Source organism: Podarcis vaucheri (assembly GCF_965113315.1).
Source record: "Podarcis vaucheri genome assembly, chromosome: 9".
Taxonomy (NCBI): Eukaryota; Metazoa; Chordata; class Lepidosauria; order Squamata; family Lacertidae; genus Podarcis; species Podarcis vaucheri.
This window is the reverse complement of record NC_138767.1, coordinates 54,902,038-54,921,477: the sequence shown is the minus strand read 5'-3', so window position 1 is coordinate 54,921,477 and position 19,440 is coordinate 54,902,038. Positions and strand designations below refer to the sequence as shown.

The 19,440-nt window shown below is 42.1% G+C and overlaps 1 protein-coding gene across 1 annotated transcript in view; it reads left to right on the top strand.

Moving 5' to 3' along the window:
• The window catches only part of USP46 (ubiquitin specific peptidase 46), a 30,577-nt gene extending 11,620 nt beyond the window's left edge, over positions 1-18,957 (top strand). Inside the window, exons 2-9 of the mRNA XM_082238267.1 lie at positions 1,395-1,475; positions 4,204-4,417; positions 5,970-6,199; positions 10,017-10,093; positions 12,995-13,078; positions 13,445-13,642; positions 15,231-15,309; positions 16,741-18,957. Coding sequence (XP_082094393.1) covers positions 1,395-1,475; positions 4,204-4,417; positions 5,970-6,199; positions 10,017-10,093; positions 12,995-13,078; positions 13,445-13,642; positions 15,231-15,309; positions 16,741-16,842 — 1,065 coding nt within the window. The 3' untranslated portion in view covers positions 16,843-18,957. The remainder of the gene's footprint in view (positions 1-1,394; positions 1,476-4,203; positions 4,418-5,969; positions 6,200-10,016; positions 10,094-12,994; positions 13,079-13,444; positions 13,643-15,230; positions 15,310-16,740) is intronic.
• Positions 18,958-19,440: the final 483 nt, after the last annotated feature.

Below are 19,440 nucleotides of genomic sequence, written 5' to 3'. Positions count from 1 at the left end.
CACTGTACAATTTTGTATGAAGTTTTGTTGCTCCGCACCTGAGCTACGGATTTCTCCTTCTGAAGTCTTCAGGACCATCCCTATGTATAGAGACCAAACTACATGTAATTCTAAATGGGTATAAGCGGTCTATATGCATATCCTTTATTCTTTAAGCTGCCAGGTTGCCTGACCATGGTGTGTTTAGGGAAGGCGATTTAATCTCTTCCCTCCCGTAGTTTTGGGTCATAGATAAACACTTTCAAAATCAGTAATCCTGGTACACCTTGCAGCAATGGAAAGTTAGGTCAACTGGACTCTGGGAATGTTTTTCCTTTTTCAGGGCTGATGGCAGCATGATGGATGGGTTGGATAAAAAAAGAACCCTTTCACCTGATCCTCCCTGGGATGCAAATGATATAATTTGAAATACAGATTCATAGTAGCTCAGCTCCTGGGCAACTGGAGTCACCCACAATGCATTGTCTGCCTTTCCTTTGGAAAGGCTCAGGTGTCTTGGGGAACTGAGGTGTTCTGTGTGCCTGACAAAATTCAATACAGCCCTTTGTTCTCAGTGGGAACGGCTGGGACGGGATATGCAAAAACATCTGCAGCCTAAGGTTCAAAAATAGGGAAAGTGTTCCGGCACATGAAACTTTAAAAAAGAACCAAACCCAAATGCTTGTGACTTTTATTACTGGCTGCCAACTGCAAGCAAGTTGATTTACATTTCAAGCCTACAAGCTCTCCGCAATTATCTCTTCTGATTTTCATTCAGCCGTTCCAGCTCTCTGAAAGCATTTATTTTGCTGGGGAAAAATCAGAGTCGCTTGCATTCATCCAAGCGAGAGAGAAAACATTGCTCTGGTTCCTCTCTCCCAACCCCTGCAAATCAGGCAAATAGAAGGGCTGATAAGGAAATGTTAGATTAGATTGCAGAAATGGATAAAATCAAATAACATCAAAAAAGCCCTGGGGAGGGCCTGTTTATTTTTGTATATTGCTCTGTCTGGGAACCAGATGATGACAGGTTAATGGATGTGGAGTGAGAGGTTTCTTTGGCAATCCATTCCCATGTCATGTGTTGGAAAGAATGGATCCTGTGCTCTGTTTCCAATTTAAAATCAATGGGGCTTGCATATGCTTCTTGGCATGCTGGATAACAGCCCTTTTCTCGTTGCAAGCATTTTCAATGGGATGTTGGGTTTTCACAGAGTTCATGGCAGCCTCATGTCATTGGCTGAGCAGCGCTTGGGCTGTAAGTATTCGGAAATGTCTAAAACACTTCAGACAATCCATTTGGCACAGCTTTGGGGGAGGGCAGCAGGAAGTGACCTAACCTTTCAGGATATTTCTCAGACTTGTGTCATAGTTTAACCTGGAACTAAAATAACTGGCTGTTTCCTTTTCCCTAGGGCACCAATGCCTCTGCTCTGGAAAAAGACATTGGGCCAGAGCAATTTCCAATCAATGAACACTACTTTGGACTGGTCAATGTAAGTATTACTGCTGTGGTGTCAGTTTCTGAAAACATATTTTATGACTTGCCCTGTCGCACCTTGGAGTACTGTCTAGAGGTGGAGATGTGTCCTCCATTTTGTTACACCTCTAGCTCCTCCATTTTGCTACACCTCCCTCCACCACCCCACCTGCTGGGTTAGACTCCCATGTTGCCTCACAGCAGTGGAAAGGGCTATGGGAGGATAGGTCGAGAGAATATGTAGCTTCTGCAGCACTGGTAGAACATCAGGAGAAGAGCATAAAAGGAGCACTGTTGGACCAGATTGACTAATTCAGTAGGTCTAAAGGCAATCTGGGTGCACCCTGGAGTGAATGGTACATTCTCCATGCCTGGGGCTGCCTGGTTGGTGGTGGTGACTTGTGACAGGGCCTTTTAAGTGGTGGTTCCTCATTTGTGGGATGCCCTCCTTAGTGAGGTGCAACTGTCTGCATCATTATTAGCTTTCAGGAGGAATCTGAAACCTTCTTGCTAGCCTAGTCATTTGGTGGCTGCAGAATACTTTTCCCAGCAACCCTGACATCACTAGATGGAAATTTGTATTTATTTGTAATTTTAGAATGTTTTAATTGCTTTTGGAATATTTTTTTTTTTATAATGTGGATATGTTTGCTGCTTTGGGCTCCTTAGAGAGGAAGGGCAGTTTATAAATCCTATCAATCAAATGCAGTTTGATTGTTATCATGAACCTTACCCTGAGCAGCAGTACAGACAACATACCAGCACACACCCTGATATCAGAGTTTGGTCTCAGCCAGAGCCTGTCAGCCAGGGACCCCTGGGATTTCTGTAGATAACAACCACTAAGCCTAAACCTTCTGAGGAACTGGTCTCTTGGCCCCAAAGACCTCCACTCCCATGTCTGGCAGGCAGTGAACTTGGGGTGGAGTGCTCACTCCAGGTGAAATGACTGCCTCTTTAAGGCCTTCTACATTACCAGGAAGGGGCAGAACATGCAAAGTGTAATATTTCCCAAGAAGGATAAAAGCCCTCCATCCAGCTTTAGACTTGCTTAGAGTAAGTTGCTCACTGGAAGTTTTCCAGTGGTCAGTAACTCTACACTGCATTGTGGACTATATTGTGGCCCGTGGGCTTCTGCTTGAGGTCAGGATAGGACACAGGTGTGTGGGCAGGTGCATCCACATGTTCTGTATACAATAGATCGGGACATTCTTTCATGTGATTCCCCCTGGTTTGTGGTCACTGATCAGATGATCTGCCCCCAAGTGCACAGGTATGGATAGTATGCCAGGTGCGCAGGAAGGAGAAACTACATGTGCCTCTCTGTGTGTTGAGCCAGTACATCATCCGAACTAGCTCACTTTGACCATGTTGACCATACTTTAAGTAAAATAGAATTTGTAAAGGTCCAGCCACCCTGTTTTGAAGAAGGAAGCGAGTTCTGCGTGTGAAGCATGCATTTATACCTTATCATAATAGGTTTTTAAAATACATATATATATTCAGGTGTAGGTCATGCATGGTAAAGGGCTCTCTGGGTCACAGACAAAATTTATTTTGATGAGTGCTTTGAATATCAATTTTGGGAACTTCTAGAATAGTAACACTGGGCCCCTACAGGTGTGCCTTTTATTATTCCTTTATTTATGCTCGTGATGGAAATGGGACAGTTTTATGCAATGGTACTTTCAATGCTGTTTGCACCTGGAAAAACATTGGAATGGACGTCCCACTTCATTTCCAGTCAGTGCGTGTCCTGTAGCTTCCTGCTGAAACCCTGTAACATTTTATTCCACAAGTGTTCCAAGAGAGATGGTGGGTGTCCCTTTGTGCTATAATGAAATTTAGTGAAATCCAGTAATACAGTAATACTGGAAGAGCATTGTGAAACAGCTATGAAGCAGAATGATGTGTGGATGGTCCAGTAAAAACCTGGCACTAATGCACTGTTACTACATCAATTATGTGTTGCAGAATACAGAAAGCCTGCAACTTACATGCATTTAACTTGTGCACATTCAGCTTTACGTACATGGCTAATAATGATGATGATGATGATGATGATGATAGCAGAAGGGGTGTGGGGCTCTGACGGCCTTCTGGCAGTTCCCTCCCTGCAAGAAGTGAGGTTACATGGAACCCAGCAGGGCCTTCTTGGTAGTGGTGCCTGCCCTGTGGAACGCCCTTCCATCAGATGTCAAGGAAAACAACAACTATCTGACTTTTAGAAGACATCTGAAGGCAGCCCTGTTTCGGGAAGTTTTTAATGTTTGATGTTTTATCGTATTTTTAATATTCTAACAACAACAACAACATTCCAGGAAAATTGAGTTTGGCAGTCCCGCCTGTCATTGAACCTAATAGGTTCAATGACTATACATGATTTTGGCTTTAGGCACAACCCACAGAGTGTAACCTCTGCATAAGTTGCAGACTTACTGTGAATCCACAAAAAAGCACCAAGTCTGAAGGCACCCACTGTTTTTAAAACCATGTTATGCCTGACACCAGAACAAAACTGAAGAAGCCTGTTTTAGCATTACGAAATTTTTATTCCTAGCTAAAGAGTAATACTTTGAAGCTCCACATACAGACCCGTTGACCTACATTCAATCTACAGTTATAGATTTCTCCTCTTCTACCGAGAGGAGAAAATACTGAGGCAAGGGAGATAGGATATTGGGCAAGGGAGATAAGCTGCACTTCATGATCCGCTCTCTCCCGTCCCCACTTATATTTTGCAGTTTGGAAACACGTGCTACTGCAACTCCGTCCTGCAAGCCCTGTATTTCTGCCGGCCCTTTCGGGAAAATGTGCTGTCCTACAAGGCCCAGCAGAAAAAGAAGGAAAACCTCCTGACTTGCCTTGCGGACCTTTTCCACAGTATTGCCACGCAGAAGAAGAAAGTTGGAGTGATTCCACCCAAAAAGTTCATCTCGAGGTTACGAAAGGAGAATGGCAAGTATAGACTCGCACATCCTTTCAGACCACGGCCCTGATCCCAAACCATTCTGGAAGGCTGCCGAGAGAGGAGAGGAGGGAGGAGTGGGTGTCCTCTCAGATATGCCTATGCTTTCTGGTCAGTTCCGCTGTCCAGTCCTCTGCGTCGCCTCGAGACAGAGGCCAGAGAAGGGAGTAGAGACAGTCGCAGCCCCCGTGAGGCCCAGTCCTTCCCTGTTGAGGACAGAGGCAGAAGTTAGAACAGTCATACCTTGGAAGTCCAACGGAATCCATTCTGGAAGTCCGTTCGACTTTTAAAGCCTTTGGAAACCAATGTGTGGCTTCTGATTGGCTGCAGGAAGCTCCTGCAGTCAGTTGGAAGCCCCGTTGGATGTTTGGCTTCCAAAAATAGTTTGCAAACTAGAACAGTCACTTCCGGGTTTGCGATGTTCAGGAGCCAAAATGTTCGAGAATGAAGCTGTTTGAAAACCAAGGAATTGCACAAAACAAATGAAATACCGTGAAAATCCCTGAAATGAGAAGTAAGCGACTATAAATATTATCTTGTGGAAATCAACTAAACAATAAAAATCAAAAAGCTTAAGGAAAGAATTAGAAAAACCTAAAATAGAACAATGCCTTAATGGGATGCCGGCTACAAACCTCGTTTCACTGAACTATTCAGTTTCCTCAGAAGGAAATAGAAAAATCATAAACTTTAAATGACCAAAATTCAAACGGGTAGAATCCCAAAAATTCTGGGATACCTAGATCGACCTAGATAAAGCAAAGTGCAGTGATAAAGGATTGAGGACTCAAAAGTACAGTTTCTAATACTGAATTTACAAAAAAAGGTTTATCTTGTATTCCTTTCTTTGAATTTGTGCCACTTAGCTTTTAAACCTTTTTGTAAAAGCAGCACTAGAATTTTCACAGTTGAGTCCTTAACCCTTTATTATGGTGCTTTGCTTTCTTCAAATTGAGCTTTGTTTAAAACTTGCTATTTAGGTTTTCAAACCTTTTTTTTGTAAATTCAGTATTAGAAACTACAATCTTCCTTGCTACACTGCTCAGTGAAAGAGGGGGAGATGCAATTCAGAGGGTGAGGTGGCTACTCCTTCAAGGGTTCCTCCTTGCTTGCTTGCTTGTGTGCTCTCTCTGGGCAGTCTTGCTGTGCCCAGATTCTCCCTGTCACACCAGAAGGTGAGTGAGGGGGCAGAGGCAGAAATAACCACCAAGGGAAATGACAGGTGAGCAATCAGATGCCCTGGTGGCTGCATGGACCACACATGGGCAAGCAAGTGAAGGCAGCCCTGTGCTGACTGTCCTCTCGGGCTGTGGGGAGGAGGTGCTGCTCCTGCCACTGCAGATATTAGCATGGCACAGAGTGGGGAGGATCACCCACAATGACCCAAACCTTCCGTGGGGCCCTCCCCCATGGTTGGAGGACAGTGCTGGTGGACTCTCCTAAGATATAGGCCCTTGACAGCTGCCCAACAGCCCTGAACCCTGACTAGCCACAACACCAGAAGCCATGAAAATATATGCCTTCCTCCTGTTTTTTTTACAGATCTCTTTGACAACTACATGCAACAAGACGCCCATGAGTTTTTAAACTACTTACTGAATACCGTCGCTGACATTCTGCAAGAGGAGAAGAAGCAGGAAAAGCAAAATGGCAAACTGAAAAACGGCAACATGAACGAAGCGGAAGAGAACAACAAGCAAGAACTCACCTGGGTGCATGAGATTTTTCAGGGAACGCTGACGAATGAAACGAGATGCTTGAACTGTGAAACTGTAAGCACTGGGCTTGTTGGTGTTTTCCTGAAAATAGTTAGATTACTTTATAGCAGCTTGTAGAGCTAAATATGTCGCTTTATGAAGCCGTTCAAGAAATATGAGTGTTTCTATGGAGTAAAGCAGCTATTGTCTATGTATATTTATTTGGGGCTTTGGATAACTTTGGTTAATCCACCCCCCCCCATGTTGAACCTTCCTAAGACAAGAACAAATTATTCCCCAACCTTGTCTCTTTGCATACAAATATGGGAAGCTGCATTATACTGAGTCAGACCATCTAGTTCAATATTCTGCACTGAATGGCAGTGGTTGTGCAGGATTTCAGTCAGGATTCTTTCCTAGCTCTAACTGGGGGTGTCAGGTTTTGAACCTGGGACTTCTGCATGCAGAGCAGATGATCTACATGTAAGCTTTGGTCCTTCCCCATAAGAGAGCCCCACATGTGACATATTGCATCTTAAGGTATTGTAAATGTGTACATGCCTCCACTGAGGTTAATTTGAGTTTGGAGCAGCTCCAGGAATTACTTGTGGCAAAATAAGAATGAGGTTACCCTTCTCCAAACTTCTGATATCCCCTTTTTCCTGAAACTGAATTGGAGGCACACATCACTCTTAAACCAATCTATGTTCTTAGGTTGGTACTCTAGTGTGTTTGGAGTTCCCAATTTTCTTCCCATGGGGGTGAGAACTGAACAGGATTGCATTCTGGTGAGGAGAGGGTCTAATCAGGGTTTCCCAAACTTGGTTCTCCAGCTGTTTTTGCACCACAACTCCCATCATCTCTAGCTATCAGGACCAGTAGTCAGGGATGATGGGAATTGTAGTCCAAAATCAGCTGGAGACTCAAGTTTGGGAAACCATGGTCTAACGCTAATGCACCAATCCAGATGACTTCATCACACAAACTGCTGTTACATTGTTAAGGCTCTGGGATTTCACTTCTGTCACTAATGAAAATTTGGTGGGGGCCGTCTGGATCAAGGCTGTGCTGCAGGGTGGGGGAAGGATTAGACCCATTTCTCCAGCATTGCAGCCCCAATCCAAGTTGGGGTGTGTGAAGAGAGCCCCTGTTGGGCACTCTAAATGCAGAGTTCCAGCAGAACAAACTTAGCCCTCGGAAAGACTTACCAGAGCTCGAAAGAACCCACCTCTGTGACAGCCACTGTGCTAGATGTGCCTCCCAGACTTGGGCACAGACAGAGCCCAGGGTGTGCTCTGAAGGTACATGGGAGGGAACCCCACATCTGCCCTCTTGCATTCCATGATGAAAGGCACCCTTCTGTGTCCCAGAGGCAGTGGTTTGGTTAGATAATTTTAGACTTAATTGTCTTGGCTTAGATAATCTTGTAGATGATAATGCGCATTACTTCAAAATACAGTGAGCCGGCACTGCTGTGTTTGCTGGGCCGCCCTGCTCATTCTGTGGAGTGGTCCTTGAACGTTTGCCCTCAAGTCCTGCCCTGTTTGTGCCTTCCTCAGATAGCAAGCCAGAATTATCCAACTAGGCTAAAGTCCTGCTGAATCAGTGACTCATGCAGTAAGGCGTTGAGTAGGTACTTTGAGTGAGCAGTTCAGATTCCCCGGAGCCCCTAATGATGGAATTAATTAATTTTTTCCTCGATCAGTAGCAGGCCTGTCATCACACACTAGTGTGCCCTGGAAAACAGTTTGGTCATTAGTGGATTAGATGAAGACAATCTCTTATAATTGCACCGCTAATATCGTATCGTGCGGTTTTGTGCTTCAGCTTTCTGATGAGGGCATATTAGGACCATTTATGTAACAGTGTGCAAGTCAAAGGCCACTGCGGCCTTTTTTTATATTCACTGTTGCGGCATCCCTGTGAAGTCATCACTCTTATTCATATCTTAGAAATAGAGTGAGAAACAGAATGTGTGATCGAGGAGGCAGGGAGGTTCACATGAGAGTTGGGATTTGGATGGATCTGGGCCTCTTAGGTGGAGCTTGATAGGAGCCATTTTTTCCGGGTTGACTAGCTTACCCCTCAACCTGAAAAACAGTCAGAAATATGACTTATCATCTGAATTGTCATTGTCAGATTTGGGGCAAGGTAAATCCTGACTAAGATTGATATATGCTTCTTTTTGCAGTTTAGCTTTTTTGGATTAAGTTGCATGCTGTGCTAAAGGGTACTAGTTGATAAAGAGAGAGCCCTGGATCCAGATTCCATGTGTCAACACATAATTACTGTATTTATGAGATTTTGCCATAATCAGTTTCTTGAAATAAGCAAATATCCTTATTTTATTCTTTCAATATAAAGTAGTTACAAGATATTATTTCTGCTGTGTGTAACAAGTAATGTTTGTTGTTTGAAGCAATCTATTTCTCCCCTTCAAACAGGGGGAAATGGGTCTAGTGGCAGCAGTATATGCAAACGTCCAAAAGGGATTGTATTCTCATACCCATGTTCAAAGTGACTCATATAATGGGTTTCAGCAGGACAAACTCTGGAATGAAGAACTTTCATCCCACAAATCTCTTCCCAGCAGTTGAGCCTGTATCTACAGTTCCTAATCTTAAGAAAAACTTAACTAAACTTGTGTGGTTATAGTTTTGCTGATGCCAGTGACATTATGTAAACGCAAGCATTTCTTAAAGCACCTCGCAATATGAGCAAGAGAATCTGTAGTTGGATCAAAGCAATGGCACTAGAGAGTAGGGATCCACATTTAGGTCTGATCTACTTACAACAGTACTCACAACTCAGAGAAATTGAAGAGAGAGACTTTTAAAACAGCCATAGCTTGGGCCAATTATATGGAGGTGAGGCTGGTGGGGAGCCCCAGTGTACTGGAAAGGGTCTTTGGAGCATTGGTTGTGAGAGGTCCGGTAGGAATTTCTCTACCTCAGCAGGTCCAGAGTTAGAGGGCATTCTTGGCCCTTTCCTGGATAACCACGTAGCAGCAGTGCTGGAGTTTATGCAGACTCCTCTTTTCGGAGAAGGGGGGGATTTCATTGTGGTTTTATAACTTATAGGACTGATTATTGCACTGCCCCTTACTGGGGAGCACCACAGAGAGCAACTCTGAAGACAACTCTGAAGCTGCAATTGCTACAGAATGTTTGCTCTCCTGACAGGAAAAGGGAAGTAAGGTCATATGCAACTGATATTGCAGGCTTCTGCTGCTCAATGCAAGGTGCTGGTGCTTATCTTTGCAATAGTTCATTACCTGTGGCCAACATCGTATAGAAAAGCCTTTGGGAGCAGCCTAGGATCGATGGAGGTTGTAGTCTGAAACCGCAGGAGAGACCAAGTTGGCAGAACCTCCTATAGACTGCCTCTCAAAATATGAAGTTCAGTACACTGTCTGGGCTCTGCAGGAAGGCTGGAGAGGAAGGGGGAATGCTATACTCAATACAGGTGTAACAATTATGCTAAAACAAACCTTAATTGGCAAAAAACCCACACACCCTCAAATCACAGTTTCATGTCCTGGTTTGTGTCCAGTCCTTAACTACGGTGGAGGCATTTTTGTAACCATAGTTACAGAAGACAAGCCATGCTTAGGCATCCCGTCATAGAGCTGCGAGAGATTAATATGCCTCCTTTTCCCAAACTGCTTTCAAAGACAGGACCATTCAGCTCCACAACTTGAACCTAAACTTTTAAATAACTTGTTTTGGTGTACTCATCTGCTTAATTCTTTCTGCAATGTTGGCATCTTCTAGGTTTTGATGTTGTGCTGACATAATGGTAGGCATTTGCTTTGCTGGTGCAGCTAGTCTTAGGATCAAGCTGTTGGTTGTGCAGTACCCAGAAATATTATTGCCTCCTATTTTTGTTGCAGGTTAGCAGCAAAGATGAAGATTTCCTCGATCTCTCTGTTGATGTGGAACAGAACACATCGATTACTCATTGCTTAAGGTAAATGAGTGGCTGCAGAAATGTGTGTTGAAAAAAGTGGGAGCAGGTTTTTGCTGTCTGATCATTTTAGATTAGTGGGATTTGAAAGGAAGAGCGGCATGAGAGTTACGGTATGATATGGCATAAATCAAATCAAGAAATATAAATGGAACTTTTTTTGGAAGGTAGGAATATAAATCAATCCTGCTGCAATTGAATATTCAGGAAGAAACTACAGCTTTTCAATCTTTCAGTTGCTTACTCCAGGGAGGTTCCACTGAAGGCAGCAGATTTACTCTGGAGCAAATCACTTGAGAATGGTGTGCATGCATGCATAACATGTACTTCCTGGGAAAGTAATCTACCATCTGTCAATCAAAGGGCTTACTGATGAATAATATGGAGCATTTATCCCAAGTATTAGAAAACTTTATTTATCACAGCAGTTAATCTGAAAGAAGTCGTTAAGCATCCATTAGGTCCCACTGAATTAAATACAACTTTGAATTTAGATTTACCAGAGAGATTTACCAGAGTTATACTGAACTAAGAGTGCAATTTAACACATCTTTCCGAGTTCAGAACCTGCTTGAGCCTTGTTATCAGTTGGGTCCAAGACATAGCAGTACTTGGAAGTCAAAAATCCCCCTTTGCCTGCCTGTGCCTGTATACACACACACACACACACACACACACACATGCATTCTCTCAGGTTTATTGCTTCAGCTCTTTAGGCAGGTGACTGCACGAGTCCATCTACATGAAAACATAGCTCTTACCTAAGGGATCATATTCTCTTCTGCTTCCCATCATGAGACGCAAGTGCTTTCCCAAATGCTTATACAGTCGTACCTTGGAAGTTGAATGGAATCCATTCCAGAAGTCTGTTCAACTTCCAAAACATTCGAAAACCAAATTGTGGCTTCTGATTGGCTGCAGGAAGCTCCACCAGGAGTGGTGGAGGGTGTGGCTGAAGGGGGGTTGTGGCCTGGGGAGAGTCATATGGGATGCATGGAGACCTGAATTTGGCCTCTGGATCTGAGGCTCTCCACCCGTGGCTTAGTGGGTCATACATTCTGTTCTTGGTTGTCCCATTTTCTTGTGGGAATCTGGATGTAGAGAAGCACTCTCAGTACCATTTCCACAGTTGTTTGTCTTCCTTATCCTGGAAACTCATCAAAGTCTAAGCATTTTCAGAAGAGTACTTCAGGACTGGACTACCATAATGCACTCTATCTGGGACTTCCCTCATGCTTGGTCCGGAAAGTGCATGGCATCGTTTTATAACCTTTGTGAATGTTACTGGCATTTGTTTACTTCTTAAATTTCCCTCTTGTCCTTCTTCCCAAATGGGCCCTGTGAAGCCAACACCAAAGTTGCAAAACAGTATGAATGAAAATAAAATATTTGAAACATTAAAAAAAATCCAAAATGTGTGTTGTTGTTTTTTTACCAATCATGAATATATAAAAAATCTACAAGAGTCAAAAACCCTCAAAGCTAATACAGTGGTACCTCGGGTTACATACACTTCAGGTTACAGACTCCGCTAACCCAGAAATAGTACCTCGGGTTAAGAACTTTGCTTCAGGATGAGAACAGAAATCGTGCTCTGGCCGCGCGGCAGCAGCAGGAGGCCCCATTAGCTAAAGGTGTGTTCTTAACCTGAAACTGTTCTTAACTAGAGGCATGCTTTTGCTAATGGGGCCTCTTGCTGCTGCTGTGCTGCCGGTGCACGATTTCCATTCTCATCCTGGGGCAAAGTTCTCAACTCAAGGTAACTCTTCCAGATTAGCGGAGTTTGTAACCTGAGGCGTTTGTAACTCGAGGTACCACTGCATTAAGATTTTGGACTCACTGTAGTTAACCCCTTGTAAGAGTATGAGCTCTTAACATAGAGTGACTTCAAATCATGTCTGCCCGCATGTGCAATGGAAATGAACCTTTAGCTGGCAGGTTTCCCAAGTGTATTTTGGAAATTATAATTGCCATGTTTGAGAACAGAAATGGCATTGTTTGACCTTAATTGTATAAACAGTGTTGAGCAGGAAAGAGAAATAAGTAAACAGGAGCTATTTCAGAGGCAATAGCTCAATTAGTCTTGCTTCCCTTTAATACTACAGCAAACTCTCTTTCCTCTTAGTTATCGTTGAAAGAAAAAGCCCTTTTGTGTTTAAGCCCCCAAACATAGCTCTTTTCCTCTGGGCATCAGTGCTGGCATTAAAAGAGGAATTCATAAAATAACACAATAAATTATGTATCAATTATTTTTATTTCCACGAGGAGTTGAAAAGGCCAGCTGGTTCTGTCAGTTTTACCTCTCTCTCTATTTTTTTTTTCTTAGAAAAGCATTTGCCCCATGAATAAACCAACACCTCCAGCATATTTCTGTCTAAGAATAGTTTATATGTCTAGCTTTTATCCAGAAATTAGAAGTTTTATTTTAGCTAGGTCAAAATGAAGTAATCTGTCATCTGTTGAATGTAAAACAAGCATTTCTTATGCCTGTGAAAACCACACTTCAATAAAATTTGAAGAGCAGAATGAGTGCCCATTTGTACTACACATTTAAAGAGGCCTGCTTTCCCTCAAAGAATTTTGGGAACTGTAGTGCGTTACAGGTTCTCAGAGATGTTGGGCGACACCTATTCCCCTCACAAAACTATAATTCACAGAGTTCCCTGGAAAGAGGGATTGAGAGTTAAACCACTCTGAGAATCATAGTTCAGTGAGAAGATTAGGGAGTCTCCTAACAGCGCCCTTGACAGTTCTCAAGTAAGGTGATCCTGCAAGTGTATTCTCTCTGACCACTGTGTTTGAGTTACAGTCAAGCAACTGTACAGTATTTTGCAACCAGCTCAGGATGCATTTGGGATGGGAAGGATGAAACTGTAAGCACTGTTCCCTCCGTTGATTTTTCAGAGACTTCAGCAACACAGAAACATTGTGCAGCGAACAAAAGTACTACTGTGAGACTTGCTGCAGCAAACAAGAGGCACAAAAAAGGTAAGCAAAGCGCCTTGTGGCCTGGTCCCAGGGAGGCTAGTATAAATTTTAAAGCAGTGGTTAAAATAAAACAAATTCTTCCTGCTTTCAGTTCTGCAAAAAACAATAACAGAGGTATGCCTATGTGGGAACATAGACCTGTTTATAAATAGAATGGGCACTTATTAATTGTACATTTTTATTACGGATATCATGGACTCCCTTTTGTGCATATTTAAAGTATTACACTGTTGTTGTTGTTTGTTTTTAACAAATAGCTTTTATAACAAATAATTGCTGGTTGCTTTTTCCCCTTTGGAGGGAAAAAAAAAACAAAAACCTGCACAGGTTCTGTTCTTATCCAGTGATATTATTTTGACTTCATAGGATGAGGGTCAAAAAGCTGCCAATGATCCTTGCATTGCACCTGAAAAGATTTAAATACATGGAGCAGTTACATCGGTATACCAAGCTCTCTTACCGCGTGGTGTTTCCTCTTGAGCTGCGTCTCTTCAACACATCCGGGGATGCTATTAACTTGGATCGCATGTATGACTTGGTGGCTGTAGTAGTGCATTGTGGCAGGTAAGCAGCATTCTCTTTCATTTATAAACTCTTAACGCGAACACTAAAAATCCTATCCAGCAAATGATTTAAGTGCGCTGGGTAGTTCTGAACACTGTTGGGCATTTTCTAGAGCCTGCTTTACTGTTCTCCCCTTCAGCATTATTAGAGGGCACATATGATGACATCCCAGTGGAACAGAGATGGTGTTCAGTGTGGTGTAGTGGTTAAGAGTGGTAGATTAGTAATCTGGGGAACCAGGTTCGATTCCCTGCTCCTCCACACGCAGCTGCTGGGTGACCTCGGGCCAGTCACACTTCTCTGAAGTCTCTCAGCCCCACTCACCTCACAGAGTGTTTGTTGTGCGGGAGGAAGGGAAAGGAGAATGTTAGCCGCATTGAGACTCCTTCGGGTAGTAATAAAGCGGGATATCAAATCCAAACTCTTCTTCTTCTTCTTCCATGTAATTCTGATGGGATTGTCCCATTTGGCACATTCTTCTATATTGCCCGCTATATCGTGATACCCAAAGAGAGCTAATTCAACTGTTACTAAGGAAACTACCCAGCCACTCAGAGGAAACCTATGTTAAATACCTTCTTGCTGAAGATCTCTAGGCCTGTCTTAAAATTCTGTTTTATGGCAATGAGGATAAGACAGGCTGCAGTGACAGTGATGGTTGATGAATGAGTACTGATGGTAAACTCTGGAACATAGATTTTAACTGAAGGAGTGCTATTTTTTAATGCAAATAAGTTTAAAGGGAATTTTTAATTTCATCTACTGCATCTGCCCCTTGGTGCTGATGCAGTGTAAGTTGCTGTTGTAAATTCTGCTGTCTGACTGTGGTCAGATTGATGCTTTAATGAAGCATCAATCTGACCACAGTCAAGATTGATGTTTCATTAAAGAAAATAAATCCTGTGTAGAAGAAGCAGTATAATTTCCTTTAGTCAGTGCTTTTTTTCTAAAAAAAATGTTTAGTGGTACTCTCATTTTCCTACTCATTTTGAAATACTGCCCCTCAATGAGGCCAAATTTAAATTCACAAAATGTTTAGGGGTATGCTTAACCCCAGAAAAAAGCACTGCCTTTAGTACTCAGGAGTGCCTGTCAGTTTGGAAACAAAACAGGGTCACCTAAAAATAAGGGTTTCTGCGCCCAAAAATGTGGTTTCTACACATTTGGGGTACTACCTAGGTATGCAGGTGTATATAAGCTTGTCAATTAAAATATTATTATTATTATAATTATGGTTAAAGAAGACAGGAGTGCCTGGCGTGCTCTGGTCCATGGGGTCATGAAGAGTCAGACACGACTAAACGACTAAACAACAACAAATTATTATTAAAACCCAAATGGCATAACAAGCACATATGAACTACCTTGATTGAAAATCAAAATGTTAAGGTATCAGTTGAAACAGAGTTGGAAAATAAATTGGATGTGGGAGAAGATGGAATTCGCCTGTTCAAGCCTTAACATCTTATAGACAATACCCTGGAGGGGAGAATTATAGTTGCAGGGAATGCAACTTTTATGTCTAGAAGGTTGACTCAGTTGTGTCCTTATTCTTTTTTTAAATTTAATGGCGTTTCTTTTCTTTTAGTGGACCTAATCGTGGACATTATATTACCATTGTGAAAAGTCATGGCTTTTGGCTATTGTTTGATGATGACATTGTAGAGGTCAGTATACTTGTTCCTGGGATGTGGCTTATAGCTTGAAGGTTAGTCCCCCCCCCCATAAGAGCAAGCCCCCAATACTGAAAAACATAAAAACCAATGGGACTTATGCAAGGATCCTAATTTTTAATTACCCTCAGGTGTTCATTGCAACCTAATCTACATATGCAACAGAGCAAGATAACAGAATAGATGGAATCCCCTCCGGGTGTAGATAGAAGATTCTGTTTTTGATTTTTTCCCCTAATTAAAAATACTCTCCATCAATAGAAAACCAGCACAGCAGCCCTGAGATAGAACCCTTTTCTCTGATATACTGTGGAAGGAATTCAATGTAGCACCTTGGCATTTGTTCCATTGGCACAAGCTTTTTTCCTTCCCAGATTGAATTATCACTCCCACTCCTCCCTCCATAAACTGTTCTGGCGGGTTCTCCTGACCCCCACAAGCTAATTTTAGTTGCATATAGCATAATCAGCCCAAGATAAAATGGGGGGGGGGATTACAAGTAGAATAATAACCAGTTACCTGCTTCATAAATGGAACATCATTGCAAACAGTAATTCTTCCATGCCCTGCCTCCCGATATTTCTTGAAGACCTTTTCATGCCAACAGGCCTACTCAGTTCTTTAAACTATTTTAAGATGAGCCAGTCATTTGTGTGATTATTTTATATTGTGTTTATGGTTTTTTATGTTCGGTTGCACCTGCGTATTTTGCCGTACACAATCCTATTATTTTGTATGGAGGGGGTTTGTCTGTAAATATTTTTGAATAAATAAATAAAATCTCCCAGAAACTTGGGAGTAAAGGGCACACCATAGATTTGAAAAATAAAAATGACAGTTAACACAGAAGGGCCGTGCTGCGACAGAATGCAAAATATATTTGAACCAAGTAGCTGTAACCTGAAGGCAGCTAGGATTACCTAGGCCTTTAGCTATCTGTACTTGGTTGGTTTATGTTTGCATACCCAGTTGTATCACATAGCCTACCTGCTCATTGTCTTGGTGAAAGGATTAGAGGCACTTGCTCACCAAAGAAATTGTAGTCAGTAATAAGTTGAACTAAAGGTCTATAGAGGGGACTTGGATGGAATAAAGTTAACTGATGCTCTTTCTCAATTGGACAATGCAAAATAAGCTTGCTTCCCAAAAGTTTGTACTGCAAGTCACTCCAGCCACAAACAGGAGAAATATCTCAGCTGTCTGCAGCTATTGCAGTAACTTGCCAGCCTCTGTGCATTTTAAAGGTAAGTTTATCTCTAAGTGTTACATAAATTGGGAGTTTGGAAGGAGCTGGACAACTATTTTGCCACCTTGTCTAAATTTCTAACAGAATTTTCCCTTGGGCAAAGCCTATTTGTTTTAATATTGTTACATCCATTTCCTTAATTTTTCTCCGTTAACATTTTGATTATTTTACCTTTGCAGAAAATCGATGCGCAGGCTATTGAAGAATTTTATGGTCTGACTTCTGATATATCTAAAAATTCAGAATCTGGATATATTTTATTTTATCAGTCAAGAGAGTGACTTGGGAAGACACTTGACTTTTTCCACCCCGAGAGGAGAAACTGACCAACACTGTTAACTGACTTCCATGTAGACTCATCCAATACAGTATGACAGTGATAAGCTCATGCCGAAATTGTGAACTAAGACTCTCCATCTTTGACTGGAAGATCTTTTTTTCTTTAGTCTGAATCTCATTAACTACTGCAAGAACAAATTTATACAGCTCGTGTTCATTTGCTGAATCCTGCTGAACTGAGGTATAATGTGGCATAGATGTTTGCACCACCACTAAGGACCATTTGTTCTCTGTTTCTAAAGAACCATTCCTTTAGGCTAGTGGTTTTCAGACCATGTTTTGAGGAACCTTGGGATTCCTGAGATGCCTGTCAGGGGTTCCTCAATGAGAAGATGCAATAGTAATGGTAGACATCCATCCCTTAATGGCAGCTTGCCTGCAGCTACCAAGCTTCACCTGTAAAGGGCAGCTGTGGGGAGCACTGGGCTGTGTCCTAAGAGGCACTCTCACCATTCACACAGGACAGTAGTGAGCCCCAGGAAACCTAGCCAACACTCCAAATGAAATGTGCAGCCTAGAACACCCAACTCTTTTGCAAGAACTCTGGCAAATGCACAAGGGTTCCTAGGCAGAGCAATCCATGTGAAAAGTGTTCCCTTAAGTTGGAACGTTTGGGAAATTGCTGCTTTAGATATCTACTGAAATGTAACTCATATTCATGGATCCTCAATCTGGTTGGATTGTGGATTATGTCACATGGTACTCTTCGACTAGAAAACTATTATCTCCCGATCCCCCTCAAGCTTTGGGTCATGAAACAATATCAAATTGGCAGCCACAAAACACAACGTCGCTCAGTCCCGTTTGAACCAAATTCCGCCAGTCTTCCTGTTTATCATGTGACAGCACAGATCAGCCAAACTGCTCCTTTGGATTCCCACACTGTAAAAGGTTTTAGGAGATTTTGCACTGAAAAGAAAAGGGGGGGGGGAGGGAGTTGTTCTTCCATGTTACTTTCACTGTGTGATGAGTGATAGTATCCTTTTATCCCAAAGAAATACCACAAAATGTCCTTGCTTACCTGAGTTTGCACATGTCTATATGAGTATCATGCATGCAAGCAAGTATTGGTTGTACAATCCAATTAAGCAATATTGACCATGATCCAAAGCTCCATAGGATTTTGGTCCAAAGCTCCGTGCAAAGAGGAGTTTCTCATTCTTCCTGGTGTTTGGGGATGCATCATGGGCACATAAGAGATCCTACACGCAGATCAGAATCCCTGGATTTAAGTGAATAGCCGTCATATTACGCAGAGCTGTGGACTTGGACAGATGGCACCGATTGCACTGAGAGCCAAATTATGTGGCATTGCACAGAGATGTACTACATTTGTAGCCATATGTAATGAAAATCAGATTTTAAGGTTCCATCTGTTTGTCACGCTCTAGTATGATGAACGCCGGAAACCTAAAGTAAATAGGACCTGGTCCAATTTCAGCTACTCCCATTAAGTACAAAGAAAACTGGCCCAAATTGGCAAAGCTGTTGGGTAAAATACAGAGCTGCTGATCCAAGAGAAAGGGCAGATTTTGCTCCCATCTCGAGGATATGCAGTGGTGGCCAAACATGCTCTCTGGCCCAAACACTGGGTTGCCAAAGTTGTGCTGAGTGAGACTCCCCATTTGAGGAAATATGTGTCTCTGCATGCCACCAGTAGAACCTGCAATATACAAATATCTCTGGCTCTTTTGCTCATCATATTTGCAGGCATTTTGCTTGTTGTGTAATCATGAAGAGCATTTGGCCCTGCAGGAATTAACAGCATCAACAGCCATAAGCAATTTACTAGCATGAACTTGTGTTTTAAGACTATATGAATGTTTTGAGGTGTTCCCTGTTAGTTATGATAAATGCACTCTAGCTATTCAATAGCTGTTTAAAATATTATTGCATAAGTCATGTTTAAATGCAAATATCAGAAGAGGAATGGGAATAATTTCTACTTTGCTGAATTAATGGATCTAAAATTGCAGAGTTGGATTGTCTTGACACTTGTAAGGTGCAGTGCATGGTCTTCGATCAAAATAAAAGGCAAATAAATACCCTGCGAGATATTCACGTTTGCAATATAAGAAACGAATAGGAATACAATAAATGAATTGTGCAAAAGCTACTTCATGCTGACATATACCCTGGATTTGTGCAGATCTGAGTATGACTTCAAGTGAGAAAATTCCAGAAGAGATGTACATCATTTTTTCTATTTTTTAAAAATATGCATGTATTTATTAGGAAAGAGCCCCTTTTAGTACTTTCTGAATAGAGATCTAATTACAGTTTTACTGCTGTGCTGCTTATTTTGCCATAATTCAACACTGTTGGAACTTGCATCTTGGTTTTCCATCTGGGAATGAAAATCTTTCTTGTGCGCATGTGTTGTGTACCTTGTTACATTGTGGTGATCTTACAGTATTCGAGAGAACACCGTGTACTGTGCATTTGGGACAGGAAACAGTGCATTTAGAACTACTTTGTAGCACCTTACATGAGCATAATTGGATATTCTTTAAAGTGCCATAAATTGTTTTATCTTTGCG